Source organism: Scardinius erythrophthalmus, assembly GCF_964197995.2.
Source record: "Scardinius erythrophthalmus genome assembly, chromosome: 6".
In the NCBI taxonomy this organism is placed as follows: domain Eukaryota; kingdom Metazoa; phylum Chordata; class Actinopteri; order Cypriniformes; family Leuciscidae; genus Scardinius; species Scardinius erythrophthalmus.
The window spans coordinates 8,194,598-8,213,402 of NC_138226.1; the positions used below are offsets into that span (position 1 = coordinate 8,194,598).

Genomic DNA, 18,805 nt, shown 5'->3' on the forward strand with positions numbered 1-18,805 from the left:
ACTACTTAAAAAATCTTGCTGACCATAAACTGTTGAATTGTAGTGTATGCCACAGATGCTGTCAATAAAGCTTAACTTGTATTGAACTCGGAGACTTCTCCTTAACCTCATTTAGATTTAGACAAATGTACTTGAAATGCAGCAAGTCGTTATTTTCAAAAAGTCACAAATAATTATTTTTGGAGCTCAGCAATCAGATGAGAATCTATAAGTGGTCATATCATGAGGGATCAAATTTTCCTTGATCTTTTGAGATAAAAGAGTTTGTACCACGAAAACACTGAAACTTTCAGACCTCAAAACTTTCTCCACAGTGATAAATGTAGTATGTAATATATTGTATGTAATAATATAACACATATAGGAAAGTTGTCAAACCTTGTGATATTACTGACTGTATTAAGCACCTGCCGATTTTCATATTTTTTGATGTGAGAAGCTAAGCAACTGATAATTTCATGTCTTCGATCTTTCAGGCTATGAAAAGAGGCTAATATTGAAGGATGGGGCTGTTGGGACCAACCTGCTCTTTTGTGATTGAATGCAGCAGAGCGTTTCTCAATTCACATGTGAATAGAGTGTTTACATAAGTCTGAAAGACACAGAAGCAAAAAAACAAACCAACATTTTTTTTAAAGTAGTTAGTTATTTTAATTGAAAAGAGACAGACCAATTTATCAAGACTTAAAACCATAATAATAAGACTAACATTTATTTATTTACGTATGTCTTTAACATGTTTTTGTGACTCTTGATAACTTGCTATTTAACTTGATTCGACTTTTGCTATTAGACTTCTGATCTTGGCAATCGGTGAGACATTGTTGAGATCTGCACGCGAGATTATTGTAAGTGTATTTCACATCATGCATTTTTAATTAATGATTAAAAATGCATGATATGACCACTTTAAATGTCAGTGAACACCCAAATCTTGCACAAAAAAATGAATAATTATATTCATCAATAGACTAGAAGAGAGATTTTACAGTATTACGCAGCCATGGCAATTCTGCAAATTGTCAATTCCTCCTTGAATGCCTTTTCTATTCTCATGCCCCATGTTTCCACAGCCCGAAGGGCAGGATTGGGATTGTATTTGGCCCCGGCCCCAGCCTGAAGAAGTCACAGCAGGATTAAGCAGTTGTGCCACACCTCACACGAGTGATCATTCCAGTCACCATGGGGCTGCAGCTCAGATGGCGATGACAAACAACCAGAACTCGAGCGGTAATTCAATCAGCACTCTGCCGGCATGAGAAAGAGCTCTCACAGCGAGATTGGCCCGGGACTTTTGATAAGGTCCTCCTCGGAAGTCCTAACATAAAGATATTTAATGAGAAACAAAAGGAGGTGAAGGATTGTGGAGGGGTCAAGAGAACAGATAAAGATAGATAGAGTAAGAGACAGGCCCGAGGGGAGGGCTGAAATAAAATGAAAGAGGACCGGGTTTGAGACAGAACAGGCGGTTCACATTCCAACGTGTTTTGATGACTAATGTGCAGAAGAATCCTGTTAGAGCCAACAACAGCATCGAGTGATCCTGGGATTGGGCTTTCCCGTCAAGGTACACAATTCACACCGGAGTTCATTAGTGCGATGTGTCTAATATCTTTCATTTGGACTCTCTTAAGCAGGTTTTATATTGTCTCGCGAGCTTATTTGATTTACGGTCTGGTAGAGGCGGCCAGCCGTGTTGAGTGAAGTATTTGTGTCCCGCTGCAGAGATTCGCAGCGTGCAATGTGTCCAAGAGCGTGAAGACAGCAGGGAATAAATCTACAAATTGGGAAAAAGTGAACTTCCACAAATGGAATCTTTGTAATGGTTGTCATCCTGATCTAATGCCTGGTGAGAAAACGATAAAATATTGTTTAATTCTGAACAGTGTGAAATCGGAAGGCCTAAAGGGTTTTCCATGTGTGTTCCAGAAACGTGACATGTCAGACACCAGATCACCTCTGATTTTGCTAGTTCGCTGACTCACAGGATGGCATGCAGGAGTTTTACCTTGTCTCTCTACAGCTTTTCTTTTAATGAGAACCACCTCATACTTGATCACAACAATCCATAAAGTCGACATGAAATCATAATTGAATCTGCTTACTATTTTAACATGCTTTGTCTTAATACGCAATTCCTCTGTGCATTTTGTTATTGTTATTTTTTTACATTTCCTATAATAATAGTAATATTATATGTATGTATTCATTACTTCTCTGTTAAATAATAATAAATTAGAATTATTAATAATAATCATTTATTATTATGATTATTATTATTAAAAACATGCATTGAAGAATTATGCTCTCTGGAGAGAAGAGTTTTCACTGCAGAAACATAATCACTGCACTTCCAGAAAGATATCATTGCTCAGATGTTCCTCTTTGTCTCTAGTGTTTCTTCTAAATTGATTTAGGGGAAATAAAAAACAAATGGAAGCAAATTAGACAGTTGTTTGTGTAAGCCATAAAATCAATAAGGATGGCATATTTCATAGATCATTTTTTCTTGGATACATTTTTCATGATTTGATTGTGAATTGCAGCACAGTTTCCTAACTTTTTTGCCAATTCTTTTTCAGTGGAATAAAAAAGCAAACTGTATTCCATACAATCCATTGCTTTGTACTATAAATAATTACAGAATTGTAATTTTTGGGTGAAGTGGACCTTTCATTTTCATATCAGCTCAAAAAAAAATCATAAAAAGCTACATGCATTCATCATCACGGGTTTGTCGTTGTGTGCTTGTCTGGCATCTGCTGCACACAAACCCCCTTTTAGTCTATTAACTTGCGCAGTGTGCCATTGTCTCAAGGCTCAGTGCACTCTGAACCTAATCTAACCATAATGTTCGTGTGACTCAGTTCCACCCCTTATCTGTGCTCTGCCTTTACAATAGTAACAAACTGGGGATCTCTACATGTCCTCGTCTAACTCATTAGCGAAACGTTGCCACAGGCTCTATTTTTTTGTGTTTTTCACCACCTATAAAGGTCTGGCATCCTCCCGTCTGCTTAATGATATCTTAATGAAATACAGACACACTGTATGGCTCTTACAGCTGTATATGATGTTTTATTAAGTATGCTCTGAAGCATTGTGGGTAAACTTGCATTATACCATGAGTGCTGTGTAAGTTAACTGAGTAGCATAGCCTATTTGTGTGTGTGTGTGTGTGTGTGTGTGTGTGTGTGTGTGTGTGTGTGTGTGTGTGTGTGTGTGTGTGTGTGTGTGTGTGTGTGTGTGTATACTACATATAATATTTCAGTCGTTCTACTTCAAAATTTCACGTTTAATTCAATGTGTTACTTGTCGTTGCTTTGTAATTATTTGTGAAATTAGCTAGCAATTTCTGAGTGAAAAGGTTGGGGTTTTTTTCAGACTAAAACTAAATGTAACTACAGTATTTAGCTTTATGGCTGCTGTTTCTTTTCCTCACATTAAAAATAAAGAGTCTCTTATGCATGAGTGAAAAAAATCCCGGATACTTCTGAGAGACTCTATTATTTTGCCTGGCTAGCATTTTTCCATCTCCTTCCTTATATATATATATATATATATATATATATATATATATATATATATATATATATATATATATATATATATAATATATATAATATATAGTTCTTTTTTAATGTTCTTTTTTTGAAAGCATACTGATTTGTCTCCTGAGAAATGGCAGCGGATATCTGGATATTATACACCAGATTATGTCCATCTGAAACACTTTACTCCCTCTTAGAAGACACAAACTGCTCCGTGCCTTTACCTTTGGCGCTTGCCAGAAAAAAACGATTATTTACAACTCTGAGTCTGACAGCGTCTTTATAGAGGACGCCATTATTTACTGTAATTCCTGACTGTTCACACATGCTATATTATCTTAGACAATGACAGCAGGCCAAACAACCGCTTAGGGCATCAGTTCTCAAATGAATGTCTTTGACAGCACCAAGGTGAAATGGAGCAGTTTACGAAATGTCCCAAATGGCACCCTCTGTGTTCACTATCCTATACTTTGCCGCATGGGCTGTTTAAAGTTAATTGGGTCCAAAACAACTTTGGGCACCACTGACATTTTTCACATACTGTATTTCTTGAATAATTTTTTTTCTTCATATTTCTCTTGCTCATTCTCTCTTTTCCCTCACCATGAGTGTATATGCCCCTACTGCTGATTGGCTACAAGTGTGGTTTGGTGCTTGGTCTGATCCACTTTCAACGGCGTTTCTCAGAAATCGTTTACTGCACCTTTAACAGTGAAGCGTGCCATTTTTTTTTTTAAACCAACTGTGACCAATCTGTCATGTTTTGCTCACCATCATGTCATTCCAAACCCATAAGACTTTGGTTAACACAAATTCGAAACAGATTAAGATGCAAGTTTTAACGAAACCTGAGAAGTTTCTGTCCCACCATTGAAAGTATCCAAAAATCCAAAAGGTCCAGATCCTGTATCATTTGATGACACCTCTATGTCCAAAGGGTCGTAAAAATGAATCCATATGAATTGAACCGTTTGATCCAAGTTTTGAGAAGAGATACAATCACTTTATATGATGAACAGATTTAATTTAGGCTTTTTATTGACACAAACACGCATAACTAGAGCGCATCACATAAGGTAAACATTAAATCTTGTGCTTGAGCATGTCTGAGCTTCCATGTTTACCATATGTGATGTGCTGTAAGTATGTGTGGCGGTCATTGTTTAGATCTAAATTAAATCTGTCCTTCTTATAAAGCGATTATATCTCTTAACAAAACTTGGATTATATGACTGCTCAATTCATATGGATTCATTTTACGACTTTTGGATCTCTGAAGTTTTGGATACTTGGATTTTCATTGGAGTGACATAAAAATTGAAGATTTGTTTTTCGAAAATTTAAGTCTTATGGGTTTGGAATGGCGTGAGGCAGAAAAATTATGACCTCACTTTCATTTTTGGGTGAACTATCCCTTTAAGTAATAAAAATTTTGGGGCAGAATTGGCGCACTTACTGCATTGTTTTGTCAATGGAAAGAATCCTTGATATGCTTCATATATTTATAGTTCCCCCTTAGCTTTGCATGTTGTTGTAAACAGAGAAAGGTTAGAGTAGTATTAGGCACGCAATGGAGGCAGTCTGCTAAGTGATCAGCGCTTGTAAGGCCTCTCTATCCAACACTGTAACCAGAGAAGGAGACAAACTTTCAGTTGCTGAAATGTTGCAAACAGATGCCGCTGTCCCTGTCCCTGTAAATCACATCAGCACCTCCTGGTGGGGAGGGTGCGATAACCCTTTATAACCTCCTAGGCTCCGCGGGCACCGACTGGACTGGAATATTTGTCGAGATGATCGGGACTGCTGCGCTGAGAGAAGCGCGAAGCGTTGTTGTGCAAACTCTTGTTCTCCGAAGCGGATTTCCGCAGAAAATGAGACGGAAATTGCCTCTGCTATGACAGGTTTGTCATCTCATTGTAGCTTTTATGGACTCTGCAACCTAATCTAAGACACTAAAGTAATACTTATGGTATGTCCGAGTCGGCTGTGATTACAAGTTCCATTCAGGCCGAACGTGTAGGTTGGAAAACAGATCTAGGCATTACATGGACACTTCAAAAAGGAGGTTGTGTGAAAGTAGGAGTGGTTGAATGTAATTACATTTTACCGTTTTGTTCTCTGCCCTTCCTCAACTGCACCCATGACGCATTGGGCGCATAGTATATCTCTCCTTTGTAAGCCGTCGGATTTACATGTCGTGAACTGTTGTATTCTTGGATGTGGGGTCTTGCACTCATCGCTAGCCAGAAGAGTAACTTGATCCTAGAGCATTCTGTGTAATTTCTTTCAAAATGTTCCATGAGAAACCCAACACCAGATGAAGGGCTTTGAGACCTAAAAAAAAAGCCCATGCACAGATGTTTCACCCCTAGATTTGCACCTCCTCTCCACCTGTGTCTTTATATATACACCATCAGAGAGTTTCCTTTATGAAGTCACTCTGTGGTCAGTTGTTTTCTCAGAGAGTGGATCTGGTTTTGTTAACGCTCCTGGCATATTTGCACACGCAGGGTCTGCTATGACAGAATCACATTATGATTTCTCTGCATATGCGGCACATCGCTGCAGCTCAGTCACGATTTTGTTTTGTTTTCATTGTTGGCACTGTCGCTTATCTTGGTGGATGATGTGCAGATCTATTCAAAGGTTTCTGTTGTTTGGTTTTATTTACTGTGTCAATTTTACTTTGTCAAGGTTGCCTTTTTTCTTTTGGACACAGAGGACAGGTGTTCCGCCACAGTATATCTTAGAATCTTGTAGCTTTGTAAATAATTGCAAATAATTAACTATGCATTGTCATTTGAACAACTAGTCAGTTGTAATAATTTTTAGTTCAGTTCAAGTCAGATGTTGATTCGGTAACTAATTCATTGAAGAACTCGTCAAACCAATTTAAACCAGTAACTTGAAAGAGTTATTACAACCAACTCATAAGAGTCATTTGTTCATGAATCGAACTGCAATGGTCGCACTGTGTGTTTGTTTTCACCCTCAACTTAATTTGACCACTCAATAGACAGGCGTGTTTATTTCAAGAGTATACATTTACATGACAACAGTGTACTAAAAACAGAAAGTTTTTCCCTCGTGTTTTTCATGTGTGGACAACAACATTGTCAAACTATCCCCATTCACACGGATCTGCGAAAACGACTAAAAACGCTAGTCCATTATTTGGTGGTGACTTTGTAAAGAAACGCTATGCGCCTACAGACTGAACATGTAATACGCATGCTCATGATGTCACAGTTTTCACAAATGCGCGTTTTTGTAGTGTACACTGAGACTTTAATGTTATCATTTAAAAAAAATGCACTTTGAAAACTGTTTTCAAAAGTTTGCATTTTCAGGCCCCCGAAAACGTAAATGAATGGCCAAAACGCCAAAAAAAGTTATCTTTGTTTAGTTAAAAAAAGGAGAACTCGGCAACTCTAGCGAACTCTAGTCACTTCTTCGCTGATTTTCCCTTTTGTTGTCGCATGTTTTCCACACGAGCTCCCCCTACAGCTGTGGGGGGGCGTATATGTCACAACACGGCCGTAAAAAACTCACTTGCGGCGGCCTCCTCCCCCTCTCTACCGCTGCTCATGTGCGTTTGTTTTGATCGGAGCAAGCCAACTGAATCGTGTGGAGCTTTGTCTACCGAGGTGGGTAATCTGGTAATACATCATACATGCGTGTGTGTTTATGTCGAATTGCCGTAAAGCGATTCGTGTTTCGCGCTCGTTCTCGTTCTCGTTCCCGCTTCTCACGAGACTTCCAATTTCTATTTTGCCGGGACGCTAGTCCCCAAGTTGCAAGGTTGGTTTTCCGCCTGGGAACGCTGGGGGGAGCGGGGAAAGTCACCAGTATCACCAGAACAGGTTGTTTAACCATCCAAATGAATTCTAGACAGTTTTATTAAGTTAAAAAAGTTACCAAGTTCTCCTTTAAAAAAGACTGTGTCGTGTACACAGCCCCTAAGTCTTTTTATATCATCACATTCAATTCAGACTGAAAAAAAGTTTCATATTATGATAATCATATTAATATGCAACAGAAACAAATTTCTCGACTTGTACTTTTGTAAAGGACATTTTGCTTAACATTTCTTTCAAATCTTAATTTTAGCCTTTATGGGACTCACTCTCCAACGCTGAATCTTTCTATATTATTTGAGTGACCAGTCTGTGTTCCAGCGTTCACAAAGTGAGCCTGGGATTGCCCCTGATTTACGAGATCCAGATTCCTACGAGCTGAATCACAGCCAGGTGCACGATTTCCAAAGCACATCATCCAAAAACCTGTCCGATCAGCTGCTTCGCTGATTTTACACAGATTCTCGTGCCACATCCACAGCGCAGCGACCCAGATTTTCCCTTATTCTCCACACTCAGAGGGACTGTGGGAGCCGCATCTGCCGAATCCGTCTCTGGGTAGACTCTCTCTCTCTCTCTCTCTCTCTCTCTCTCTCTCTCTCTCTCTCTCTCTCTCTCTCTCCGCTTCATCTCAGCTGAGAGCAGCACGCGTTCAGAGTGCATTCTCTCTCTGTCAGCGCTGTACCGCACGGACTGCTCCTGCACGAGTGCTTCATCACTGAGCTTGACCGGCACAGAAACCCTCACCAGCAGCACCTAAAGCCCTAAACACACAGCGTGCTTCAGCCATGCTCTTAGGTGAGTACGGTTTACACTCGGCATCGATTTGTCTGCACGCTTCTTTTCCCATGCAATACAGCGGTGAACATCTTAAAGAATGTGTTGGACTGGACCTGCCGTGATTCCAGATATATAGTTGAAAGCAGCTTGTGATTTGTTCTGTTTCGCTTTGCTCTGTGTGTTTGCCAGGGGAGCTGAGCTTTGAAATACGACTGTGCTCTGGATTTATGTAAGAGATCCTGTCAGCACCATTGTTTTGTTTATGTGGGTTAAGTTTGTTCCAATACTAATACAGTGCGCCTGACACTGAACTTCACTGAACAGACTGGCTGAATCCTTATAGCATTAAAGACAATTGATAGCTCAGTTAAAGATCAGAAATGTGATATTATACTGTACCTGATGGCTTACAGTATGACCAGATGTTTCTATTAATAGCTTTGTCTTTGACAAAAGGCATTTCATTATCTCTCTTTTTTCATTTTAAAGTCTTGCATTGTTACTAAAAGCACTTGATTTTTTCCTATATTATTTTCACTCTGAACATATTGTATCCAGAATTTCCTCACGTAACCCACACCTACCCGTTTAGAGCGTGTGCTGATCGCCCTCGTAGCGTGACATTGCTGCTTACGTGTGGGTGTTCGTGTTCAATCGGGCTCCTTCAAAAGCTCATTGATACGGGCGAGATGGAAAGCCTCTCTCAGGAGCGTCTCGTTCGATGAAGTACTAATGCAGTGTCAGATTCCAGAGGAGTGCGACTTGGAATAATCAGGCGTGTCTGTGGGGAACGGAGGTTTGAAATTGCTGTTGATGGTTGCTGCGCGGCCGTCTGCCAGTCTCCCGAAGCCCCCCGTGGAGAAGACCTGGGGGGCTCAGCCCTTTGCCAGAACTTTAGCAGCTTCGTTAAGCTTGCAGCTCCTTTGCACTAATGGAGTGATTTAAGGAAATGAGTTCAGTGCAAGATTTTTTTTTATATAAAAATATTTTTCCGCCCCAGTTTATTCTATAAGTGAGCCTATAAGTAAGTGACTATAAGTGGGGTGATTTGACCGAAAAGAGTAAACACTGGCTCTGTGGGTATATCAAAACATTGTCCTGTTTAAGGATCCTGACATAGCATGGCTTGAGATTGGGGCGAGCCTATCCGTTGGATAACGAAGGTGGGAGTACTCAGGGAAAACATAAATATTTGACGATAGTGGCACATAAATCATTTTTATTTTAATTTACTTTAATAAAAAAAATACATTTAATAAATAGTTTATTTTATCTATTATTATTGGTATTATTATTATTATTATTATTATTATTATCAGGGCTTGACATTAACTTTTTTGCCCACCAGCCAGTGAGGCTAATGGTCTTTCAAAAGTTACTAACCACTCAGCATTTTCACTGGCCACAATTTTGACATTGATACAATGGGGGAAAACTGCCATATAGATATGTTTAATATTATCTCACAATTTGGCAGCAGGTATAATAGGCTGCTGTCACTTTAAGATCTGACACACAGATCCATTATACTGTTACACATGCATTTTCTTTCTCAACCGTTTACGTTCATTTAAAACATAATTGACGTGAATACTCGCCAAGACCGGAATTTTGACATTATTTTGGATGTATTTGACTGTTTAAGCGCAATAAGCAAAAACAAGCACAAAATCTGCGGGAATGAGTAAAATTATGCACAATACGGGCAATCCCAAGCTGAAATTCAAGCCCTGTAACACCAACAATATTCATCCGGAGCAAATGAAAGAAGTGAGTGAGGGGAGGCGGGTTTGTGTGTCAAAACACTGTCGGAGAGATGAGAGAGTGAGAAACCGCATATCATGTATCTATTATGCGGTGAATGAGTAAGCGTTTCAGATATATTTTAGTATCGATATGTATCAAAAAATCTATATTTGATAACACTACATTGCACTATTATTTCAGATGCCTTTTTAAAAGACTACAATTGTGAAATGTATGTATTATATATATAAAATTCAACCCGCCAAAGTGGCTAGAAACTTTCACTGCTGAAATACACACGCATTTGGCAGGTGTTAATGTCAAGCCCTGATTATTATTATTATTATTTCTATTATTGATTATGTTGTTTCTTTTTCTCTCTTTCTAACAAGTGCATCATGTTCTGTTCACAGTGTGGAGGTGTAGTACATGACTTCTGATCTCGTCAGTAGCTCGATACAGAATACTAATCGAAAATTGGCTTTGTTTGTCCTCCAGGAATGTTCTTCCTCACCCACTACTACCATTTTTAGTAGTATTTATGCCCACACAGATATATTTAAACATTCACGACATTACACATGCCCAAAATAATGTTCCAAAACAGATTCTGCATCATTTGATTTCAGAACGTAATGTCTTCATTGAGGAGGCATTTGCATAATCAGGTTTCTTAAATTGATGTATATGTGATAAAATATTTAAGCACTGTATTTGAGCATCATCCCCTGTGAGCAAATGAGGTTTTGTTGATTTAGGGAAAAGCTAAAAGCGCTCTTTCTTTCGCTCCCTCTCTCTCTCACTCCCTTGCTCTCTTTTTCTCTCACCGTTTTCTCTTTCTGACAGAGGAATCTGATAGTTGAGTGTTAGAAGCAGAGCTCAAGGACTGCTCTTTGGGTTGCTATACTTGCCTTCTTGAGACCATCTTAATTATGATTCATACTCTCCAATCCAGTTGTGCTTCCCTTTTGACCAGTTGCACAATTATGTTATGCTTTAAAATCATAAAAAATGCATGTGCATGTTCCTGTTCTGACTTATAAGTATTTTGCATAAAGAACGTGAAAAGAAAGATTCATTGGGACACAGTGGAAAAATGTGTTTTCATAATCGCTTATCTAAATGTACACTTACATTCAAAAGTTTGAGGTTGGTACTATTTTAAAAATTTTTACCAAGGCTGCATTTATTTGATCAAAACTTCATTGTGAAATATTGTTATGATTTAAAATGTAATTTATTCCTGTGATGCAAAGCTGATTTTCAGCATCATTACTCCAGTCTTCAGTGTCACACGATCCTTCAGAAATCATTCTAATATGCTTATTTCAATGAAGGTGCTCAAGAAACATTTCTTATTATTATCAATGTTGAAAACAGTTGTGCTGCCTATTTTTATTTATTTTTTATTTAATTTTTTTGGAATCTGTAATACACTTTTTTCAAGATTATTTGATTATTAAATCAGAAGAACAACATTTACCGTATATACCCGACTATAAGACGACCCTGAATATAAGACGACCCCTCAACTTTCTAGACTTATTTTTGGGACAGAAAGAGATTTTTGTGGAAAAAATCTGGTTTTAACAGAAAATAATTTTATTTGAAAATTGCAGTGATAATTCATTCTCTCTCTTACAGCGCGTGCGCGCCTCTTTCTCTCCCTCTCGCTCGCTCTGCGTGTCGCATGGCAGAGAGAAGCAGCGTTTTAATTCAGTTAAACACATATATTATGTTGCTTCTCTAATTTTACATGCAAGTAGGCTACAGCCAAAATCATTTGTCTTAATGGTTCGCGTTTCAGTCACTATTTCATATTAATTCCGTTGTTCTTTCTCCCTTTCCCCCCGTGATTTTGTCTATATCACGAATATAAGACGACCCTCCATTTTTCAGCCTTTTTTTAGGACAAAAACCTCGTCTTTTATTCGGGTATATACGGTATTTCAAGTCTGTAAAAGTTTTTATTGTCACTTTTGATCAATTTAATACATGCCAAGTATAAAACATTTTTCTCTTTTTTTGAGTAGGAAAGTGACCAACAAATCAAATAAAAAAAACAAATCAAAATTAAGTGGACAATAATTGAACAATAACCACAAATAAAGGCTAATGACAAGTGTTTAGTTTCGTACATCCCACCATACTATTGCTGTGATCGCATTGTTTTCTTTTGACCGATGCTGTAAACAATTTTAACTTGATGACACGGGTCTCTGGAATACTTGGGATACTATTCTGTTGTCAGATACAGTAAATAATTTCTTCCAAAAAGGTATGACTGTATGACTTATTTAAATTACTTTGGTTAGACGCATTTACTAAGAACAGAAATGTAAAAATTCATACTCCATATTTAGTACTCTGTACATTTTTTTTTTAAATAACCTTTACTTACCTTCATGTTGTTCCAAACCTGTATGAATTCATTTTTTCTATTTTGAAAAATGCCATACAATGAAAGTCAATGGGATCCAATGTTGTTTTGAGCTCCAACATAGGAGAAAGAAATACAGTCATACAGTTTTGAAACGACATGAGGGTGAGTAAATCCCTTTAAGCTCAGATCTATCAGTATGCAAAACAAGTGAGACTTTGAGGTCCATTGTTTTAAAATATTTCCAAATCATTAAGGGAACTAAGTTTGCAGGTACCAATTGTCTCGTGTTGCCATGGTAGACTGCACTGATATGCATGACAATTACCCTGGTCACCATTTGTGGACCTGATCTCTCGTCTCTTATCTGTAATTAGAGTCGAAGCGCTCTTCCACGCTTCACTGCGAAGTAATCGTAATTGCAAACATTTGTTATAGCAAACAACGCTGTCAGCAGTACAGTGATAAATCTACAGCTCTCTCTCATTGACCTTAGGTTAATACAGCCACCGTTTTGGTTTTAACTGATGCAAAAGTGTATCTCCTGCCCAGGAGGAACGGCGCGGCAGACGTACACAGCCAATATGTCAGCCGTAGCTTTGAGCGATGCAATAATCCTCTCTACAGGATTTGATTTGCATGCCCTCGTATGCTTCTCACTGCACTGAATATTAATGCCCAATACTGTTTGATAAAGTAAAATCAGAGAATACATTGGGGAGAGAGAGAGCAGTCACTTAGAGCATCGGCCCACGCGTCGCGAGAGCAAACCTTCCGGGGCCGATCCAAGGTAGGTTTCAAACCAGTCCTGGGGGTTTGTAGCGGCGTGCCATGTTGCCAACGCTAAGAGCTGGCTTTTAGCAAACATTTGAGATTCTTTGACCAAAAAAAAAAAGCCTGAAGCACATTAGCACGGGTGGCCGGAGGGGGCGGTCTGTCTGTCTACAGTGTCTGTCTGCTCAAGGGATGTTGTTACCAGAGAGAGCCTCGCTTGGAAACAAGCATTAGGGACGGAGTTTGGGCTCAAGCGTGACAAGAGGTTCTACTGTTCTTACTGTTCCTTAGTCTCCATGGAAACCACAGAGCTGAAACAACAAGTACTGCCGCTGGTAAAATCACTTTATGAAAGTAATTTGCACAGCAAGAGTGATTCGTTCGGATACAACCATGTTAATGGCTGCAAACATGAGCGTACTCTTAAGAGGGTGATATTTACGTTTCCTTTTTTTGACCATTCTTGCATGTTAAATACAAAGACAGCCCACTTGGATACTGCATTAACTTACGCCAAGCCACATGAAAAGAGCAAATGTGTGTCATTTAATCCCAGCTGGCTGATGCTTTTATATGGCAATCAGGTGAACATGCTTATTTTTAATTCTATCGCTCGCACTTTACGGGAGGTTTGTAAATGCAGATCAGTTTTCAGGGGGCCTTGTGTCACACACTGAATCTGACATATTTCGTTCTTAGTGTGAATAATGAAACAAGCTCCCCCTGTCATGTGCCAGAGATCCTGTGACAGCGCGCTTTAATGATCTTGTTATTGTTCTTTGCAGAACAGATGTTGGTGACTTAACCGTTGTTCACGTTTTTTGATCCCCCTTTTTCCAAGCATTACCGTCCCCGTAAATCTCTGTGTTTGATTTGCGCTGCATCTATTTGCATTTTTGTAAGCTTTTAATTATCATAGCTGCTTGCTAAGCCAAAAAATACCGTTATTGTTGCTCATACTTAATGTTTAGTTTTAGGTTTTTCTGTTGTTGTTTTTTTGTTCAGGTTGTAGCTTATCCGATATGGTATGATCCCATAGAATTTTGCTGGGCCATTCTGGGTTTATAAATCACGTGGGCTCCAAAGCTTCTGAGTTTGTCTGTTTTGTTGTTGTTTCGATCCTCTTTTGGAAGATAAAAAATCTTGCGTTTCCAGTGTACCCCATACACATGCATATGACATGAATAAAATTGAGTGGAGTAAGGTCTTGTGTGACCATGGGTTTAAATTGAAAGTGGGTCCTGGGGGGTGGGCTCTAATGACTTGGGCCTTCAGTAGCAACACCCTTGAACACCCTAGAGAACACTCAACCATTCCCATTTAGAACACTCGACCATGTTAAACTCCACTCAGCGCACTATAGCAATCAATCACATAGCAACAAACAACCAAAAGACGTTTGGATTGCGGCAGGAAATTTTGCAAAAGCAAAACCACTCACATTTTCTTTTGGAAGTGTAAACATTTAGTTAAATTTTACTCTTCCCCTTTCTTCATCACAGCTTTTAATAGTTTACTGTGATATTGGGAGGAATTAATGTTTTTTGTCTAGATACAGTCTTCTGAGAATGCCTAGGGAAACTAGTAATCATATTATTGACAAGCTGCCAACATATCAGACATTCTCTGCTGAAGTGTTGTGGCTGAATAACTGTACAACGTCTCCTTTATCTATCTCTCTTTCTTTCTCTCTATCTTTCTGGTGGTTTTGCTTTGGTGTGCCATGCTTTATTGTTTTGTGAAGTGAAGACCATGGGACTAATATTGTTGGTGGTATTTCTTTCATGCTGTTTTTCGCCAACATTGCGTAGCTGATTCATGTCTCTCACCAGGCTGAATATTTCCTTTCCCAACCTCCCCAGAGTGGACACAGATTTAGCTGCGGTCCCTTTGCTGGCACGTCTCAGTGCATTGAGTTCACAGGTGTCCAGAAAGCAGGTGATGGATCTCTTGAACGTTCCTAGTGCATTGTCTCCAGTTATTATCCTCCTGAGAACCTCTAATCCTTCTGTCAACACAAAAAGTATATCTCACTGAACGATCAATCCCTGGACACGCAGATCTCCTGCATTTCATTCTGATGGTGAGGGTCTGACAGCTGTGGATTCTGGCAGTGGGATACAATGCATCTTCTAAGCATCCAAACACAAGAAGTTGGCTTCAGCTTTTGCCCTATGATTCCACCTTCTTCCTCCTCCTCTTCCTCCTCCTCCTCCTCTGTTTCTTCTAGCCTTTATCTCTCTTTCCATCTGTCATCTCTTGCAGGTGGATTGAGTCAATCTCGATGAGTCACTCCTGTGTACATATACAGAGTAAAATAAGAGTAAAAGATTCACCACCCACTATTCCACGGGGTGATTGAGAGAGCAAGAGTAACCTTCCTCGCTATAGCTGAAATACATCTGCTCATTTGCACTTTCACTCGAGGACCTCGCTTCCATTTGCACGCTCACTTTTAGTATGTCCGCCCCCTCTCTGGAGAACAAACACCAAGCTTCTTCTCGCACACAAATGTGCGCTTACAAATGAAGGAGGGGGCGAAACTTTACCATCATCTTCACAGCTATGTGTTACAAAACAATCTGTGCGGTCTGGTTCTTGTGTTTTTATTACTCAAAAAAACAGTACTTGAGATAAGTGAACCGATTTAATTGTGAAGTACCCTTTGAGTGCACTAAACGGACAGATGGTAGACAATTCGAGAATGGGTTTTGTTAAATTGTCTTTGTTTTCATTCAAATAAAGCCAAAAACATTTTTAGTATGCAAAGACAAATGTGACTGACTGGATACAGGATTCTTTGATGAATAGAAAGTTCAAACAAATAGCATTAATTTGATTGGTTGTTTTTTTCTGTAACAATGTAAAAGTCTTTACTGTAACTTTTATGCATTCTTGCTGAAAAAAAAAGTAACAATTTATTTTAAAAAGGCAAATCTTACTGACCCCAAAACTTTAAACATCAGTGCATATATACAAATATATTTCAGATTGATAGAAGAAATAATTGACAAATTAATCAATTATCATAATGATCAGTGGTTGCAGCCCAAATACTGATTGGCAAAAAACAGAATGGCCATTAAGCTAATGAGATACCGGATGAATTGTTATTCCTGTAGCTAGTTAAAGTTTTTTAGAGATCTTCCCACAAACTCTTCAATCTATTTCCAAAACCGTTGGTTGTGTATTCACGGAAAGATGGTGAGAAAAACAGTGCCTCGTGAGAATGCTGCATTGTGACCTGTGGATGCTCTTGTAATTCCAAGCTGTTCATTGCATCACCTGCCAATTTCTGGCAATGTAATCATTCCCTGTAGCACAAGGACACACGCTCGCAGTGAGGCATGATTTCATTTACCCCGTTGTCAGGAGATTTTTATTAGAAGCCACACCAACTTCGTTTTCACAAATTGTGTTTAAAGGCACAGACTGAGCCCGTTCTGTCTCGCTGTGATGCGGACCTGAAGCACTGGCTTGTAAATCTGCATTTAAATTGAATTTAGGACATTATTAGATTTGCCTGAAATAGTGAAGGCTTCGCGTGCGTTGTCTACATGTGACCGGCGGCACACACACACACACACACACACACACACAAAAAAAAACACACACATTTGAGCAGCTGTGTCACATTAAGTAGCTTCATCCGACTGTGGTCACGCATTATACCTGCTTCTAGCTGCGATGGACAGCCTGCGATATCACTCTTTGTGTCGTCTAGCCTGACAGAGAATGTGCCAGAATTATGGCCTCTGTTTACTTTTCAGCACCACTTATGATCCATGACTGACTTCATAAAGCCATGTAAGCTGGCTAATAGTTAGTCTATTCCAGTATCATATCAATTTACACTAGACAGTCAGGCAATATCAAGGCCAGACTTATTAAATCCAAAAATATGTTTGTGAAGTCAACATGAAATCAAAATTGATACTATTTACCTTTTTCTTTATATAGCACCATTGCAACTTTGTCATGATGTCATTTATATCTCACACAATTGTAACTCATTGTAATTGTAATCTCACAATGTGACATTATATCTCACTAAATAGAAAATCAAATAGAAATCTCTTGTAACATTATAAATGTCATTAGGCTCGCTTTTGATGAAATGCTTCCTTGCTGAATAAAATGTAAATAAAATAAAAATAAAAAAAAACTTTTGAATGGTAGTGTAAGTGTATATCTTAAAATTGAGACAGTTGTTACTTTAAATCACAGTGTGCCTTTTTCTCAAATCTCAGTAAGACAGTATCCATATGATTATTTTTTTATTTTTTTTCATATTGCATGTTCTTATCATTTAGAAATGTCAAATTGTAGAAGTAAACGGGTTGCAAATTGCATTTTATGTTGACTTTAACATATTTGTGAGTTGTTGAAGCTGTGACCTAGCAGACCTAGTGAGCAAGCTTGAATCTGACTTGCAACATTTATTGATCTTTCCACTATCCATAAAAATAGACCATGTCTATGTGATTTCAGAGCATCTCAGTGATTTATTTATTGACCTGAGATTTACCTTAGCCAATTATAAAATAAAATACTCTTTTTGCATCAGTGAGCAGTTTTGCAGCAAGTAAATAATTCATTTAAACAGTGCAGTGCTCTAACACATAGTTCTCTTTTAATATAATTACTATGAAAAAGTGTTTTACAGACACTCAGTGCATCAGTTAGTTTTTTAACATGTAAACTTGTTGTGTGGGTGGTGGATCGAGCGCTGAACACCGGTATTATAATAGCACTGTGTCTTTATGCTCTTTTGGTTCAGTTCAGTACATTTCACACTGGGATGTTTCTGTCGCTCTCTTAGACTGTCCTCTGCATGGATTCACATCAGCTGAAGCTAATATCATTGACCTGCTGTCGTCTTTCTAATGAATATCTTAGTGATGGAAGGAAGTTGCTCTCCTTAGCAGACACTTCCCATCCATAGTGACTTATGGTGCATTAATTACATGGACAATCCCTCTGGAGAAACCCAGGGTTAAGTGCTGCCCTCAAAAGGCTCATTGATGAATGAATAGGATTGTGTGCTCAGTAACTCTTCAGCCTGTAACCTTGATTTTAGCAAGTCCGATCCTAGTTTAATCCTTTGCTCTTCCTCATGTCTTTCTGAACCTGTATGGCTTTCTTCTGTAAACACAAAAGAAGATATTTTGAAATATTGGACCCTTTTAAGTTACTAAAGTGTGTTACACTGAAGAAAGAAACCCATACAGAAGGGTGAAGGAAAAATGGGATTCAGCTATAAAGCAGCTCAAGAGAAGATAATTGTCATTTTCCAGTTCAATTTAGTACAAGTTTATTTCTCATCCAATAGTGTCAGTACAGTCAAATTGATAATATTACTGAATAGTAAGTGTCTTTTAAAACTAAACAAGCCAAAGGTGGCAGTGGCCATCACAAAATATTAAAGGTTCACCCAAAAATTAAAACATCATTATCTTATGTTGTTCCAAACCCATACAATTTAATTTCTTCTGTGAAATGCAAAAAAAAAAGGAGGTGCTAGGCTGACCTTTTCCATACAATGAAAGTGAACTGGGACTGTCAAGCTCCAAAAAGGACAAAATAGCACTATAAAAAATACCATAAAAGTGTGGCTTGTGCACTAAATTCCGAGGCTTCTGAAGTCATATGATAGATTTTTGTGAGAAACAGACTGAAATTTAAGCCATAATTCCACTGATTTAAAAAAAAAA

The 18,805-nt window shown here is 38.5% G+C and overlaps 1 protein-coding gene across 3 annotated transcripts in view; it reads left to right on the forward strand.

The window, feature by feature from the left end:
• Nucleotides 1-18,805, forward strand: part of znf385b (zinc finger protein 385B) — a 130,116-nt gene that overhangs the window by 60,332 nt on the left and 50,979 nt on the right. Inside the window, exon 1 of one of the 3 annotated variants that reach the window (XM_081367882.1) lies at nt 5,354-5,455. The exons of 1 other annotated variant lie outside the window; for it this stretch is intronic. In XM_081367882.1, the coding sequence (XP_081224008.1) occupies nt 5,449-5,455 (7 nt within the window). In that variant the 5' untranslated portion in view covers nt 5,354-5,448. Of the gene's footprint in view, nt 1-5,353; nt 5,456-7,893; nt 8,210-18,805 lie in introns of those variants that run through there. One more of the 3 variants, XM_081367881.1, reaches the window with a different exon arrangement.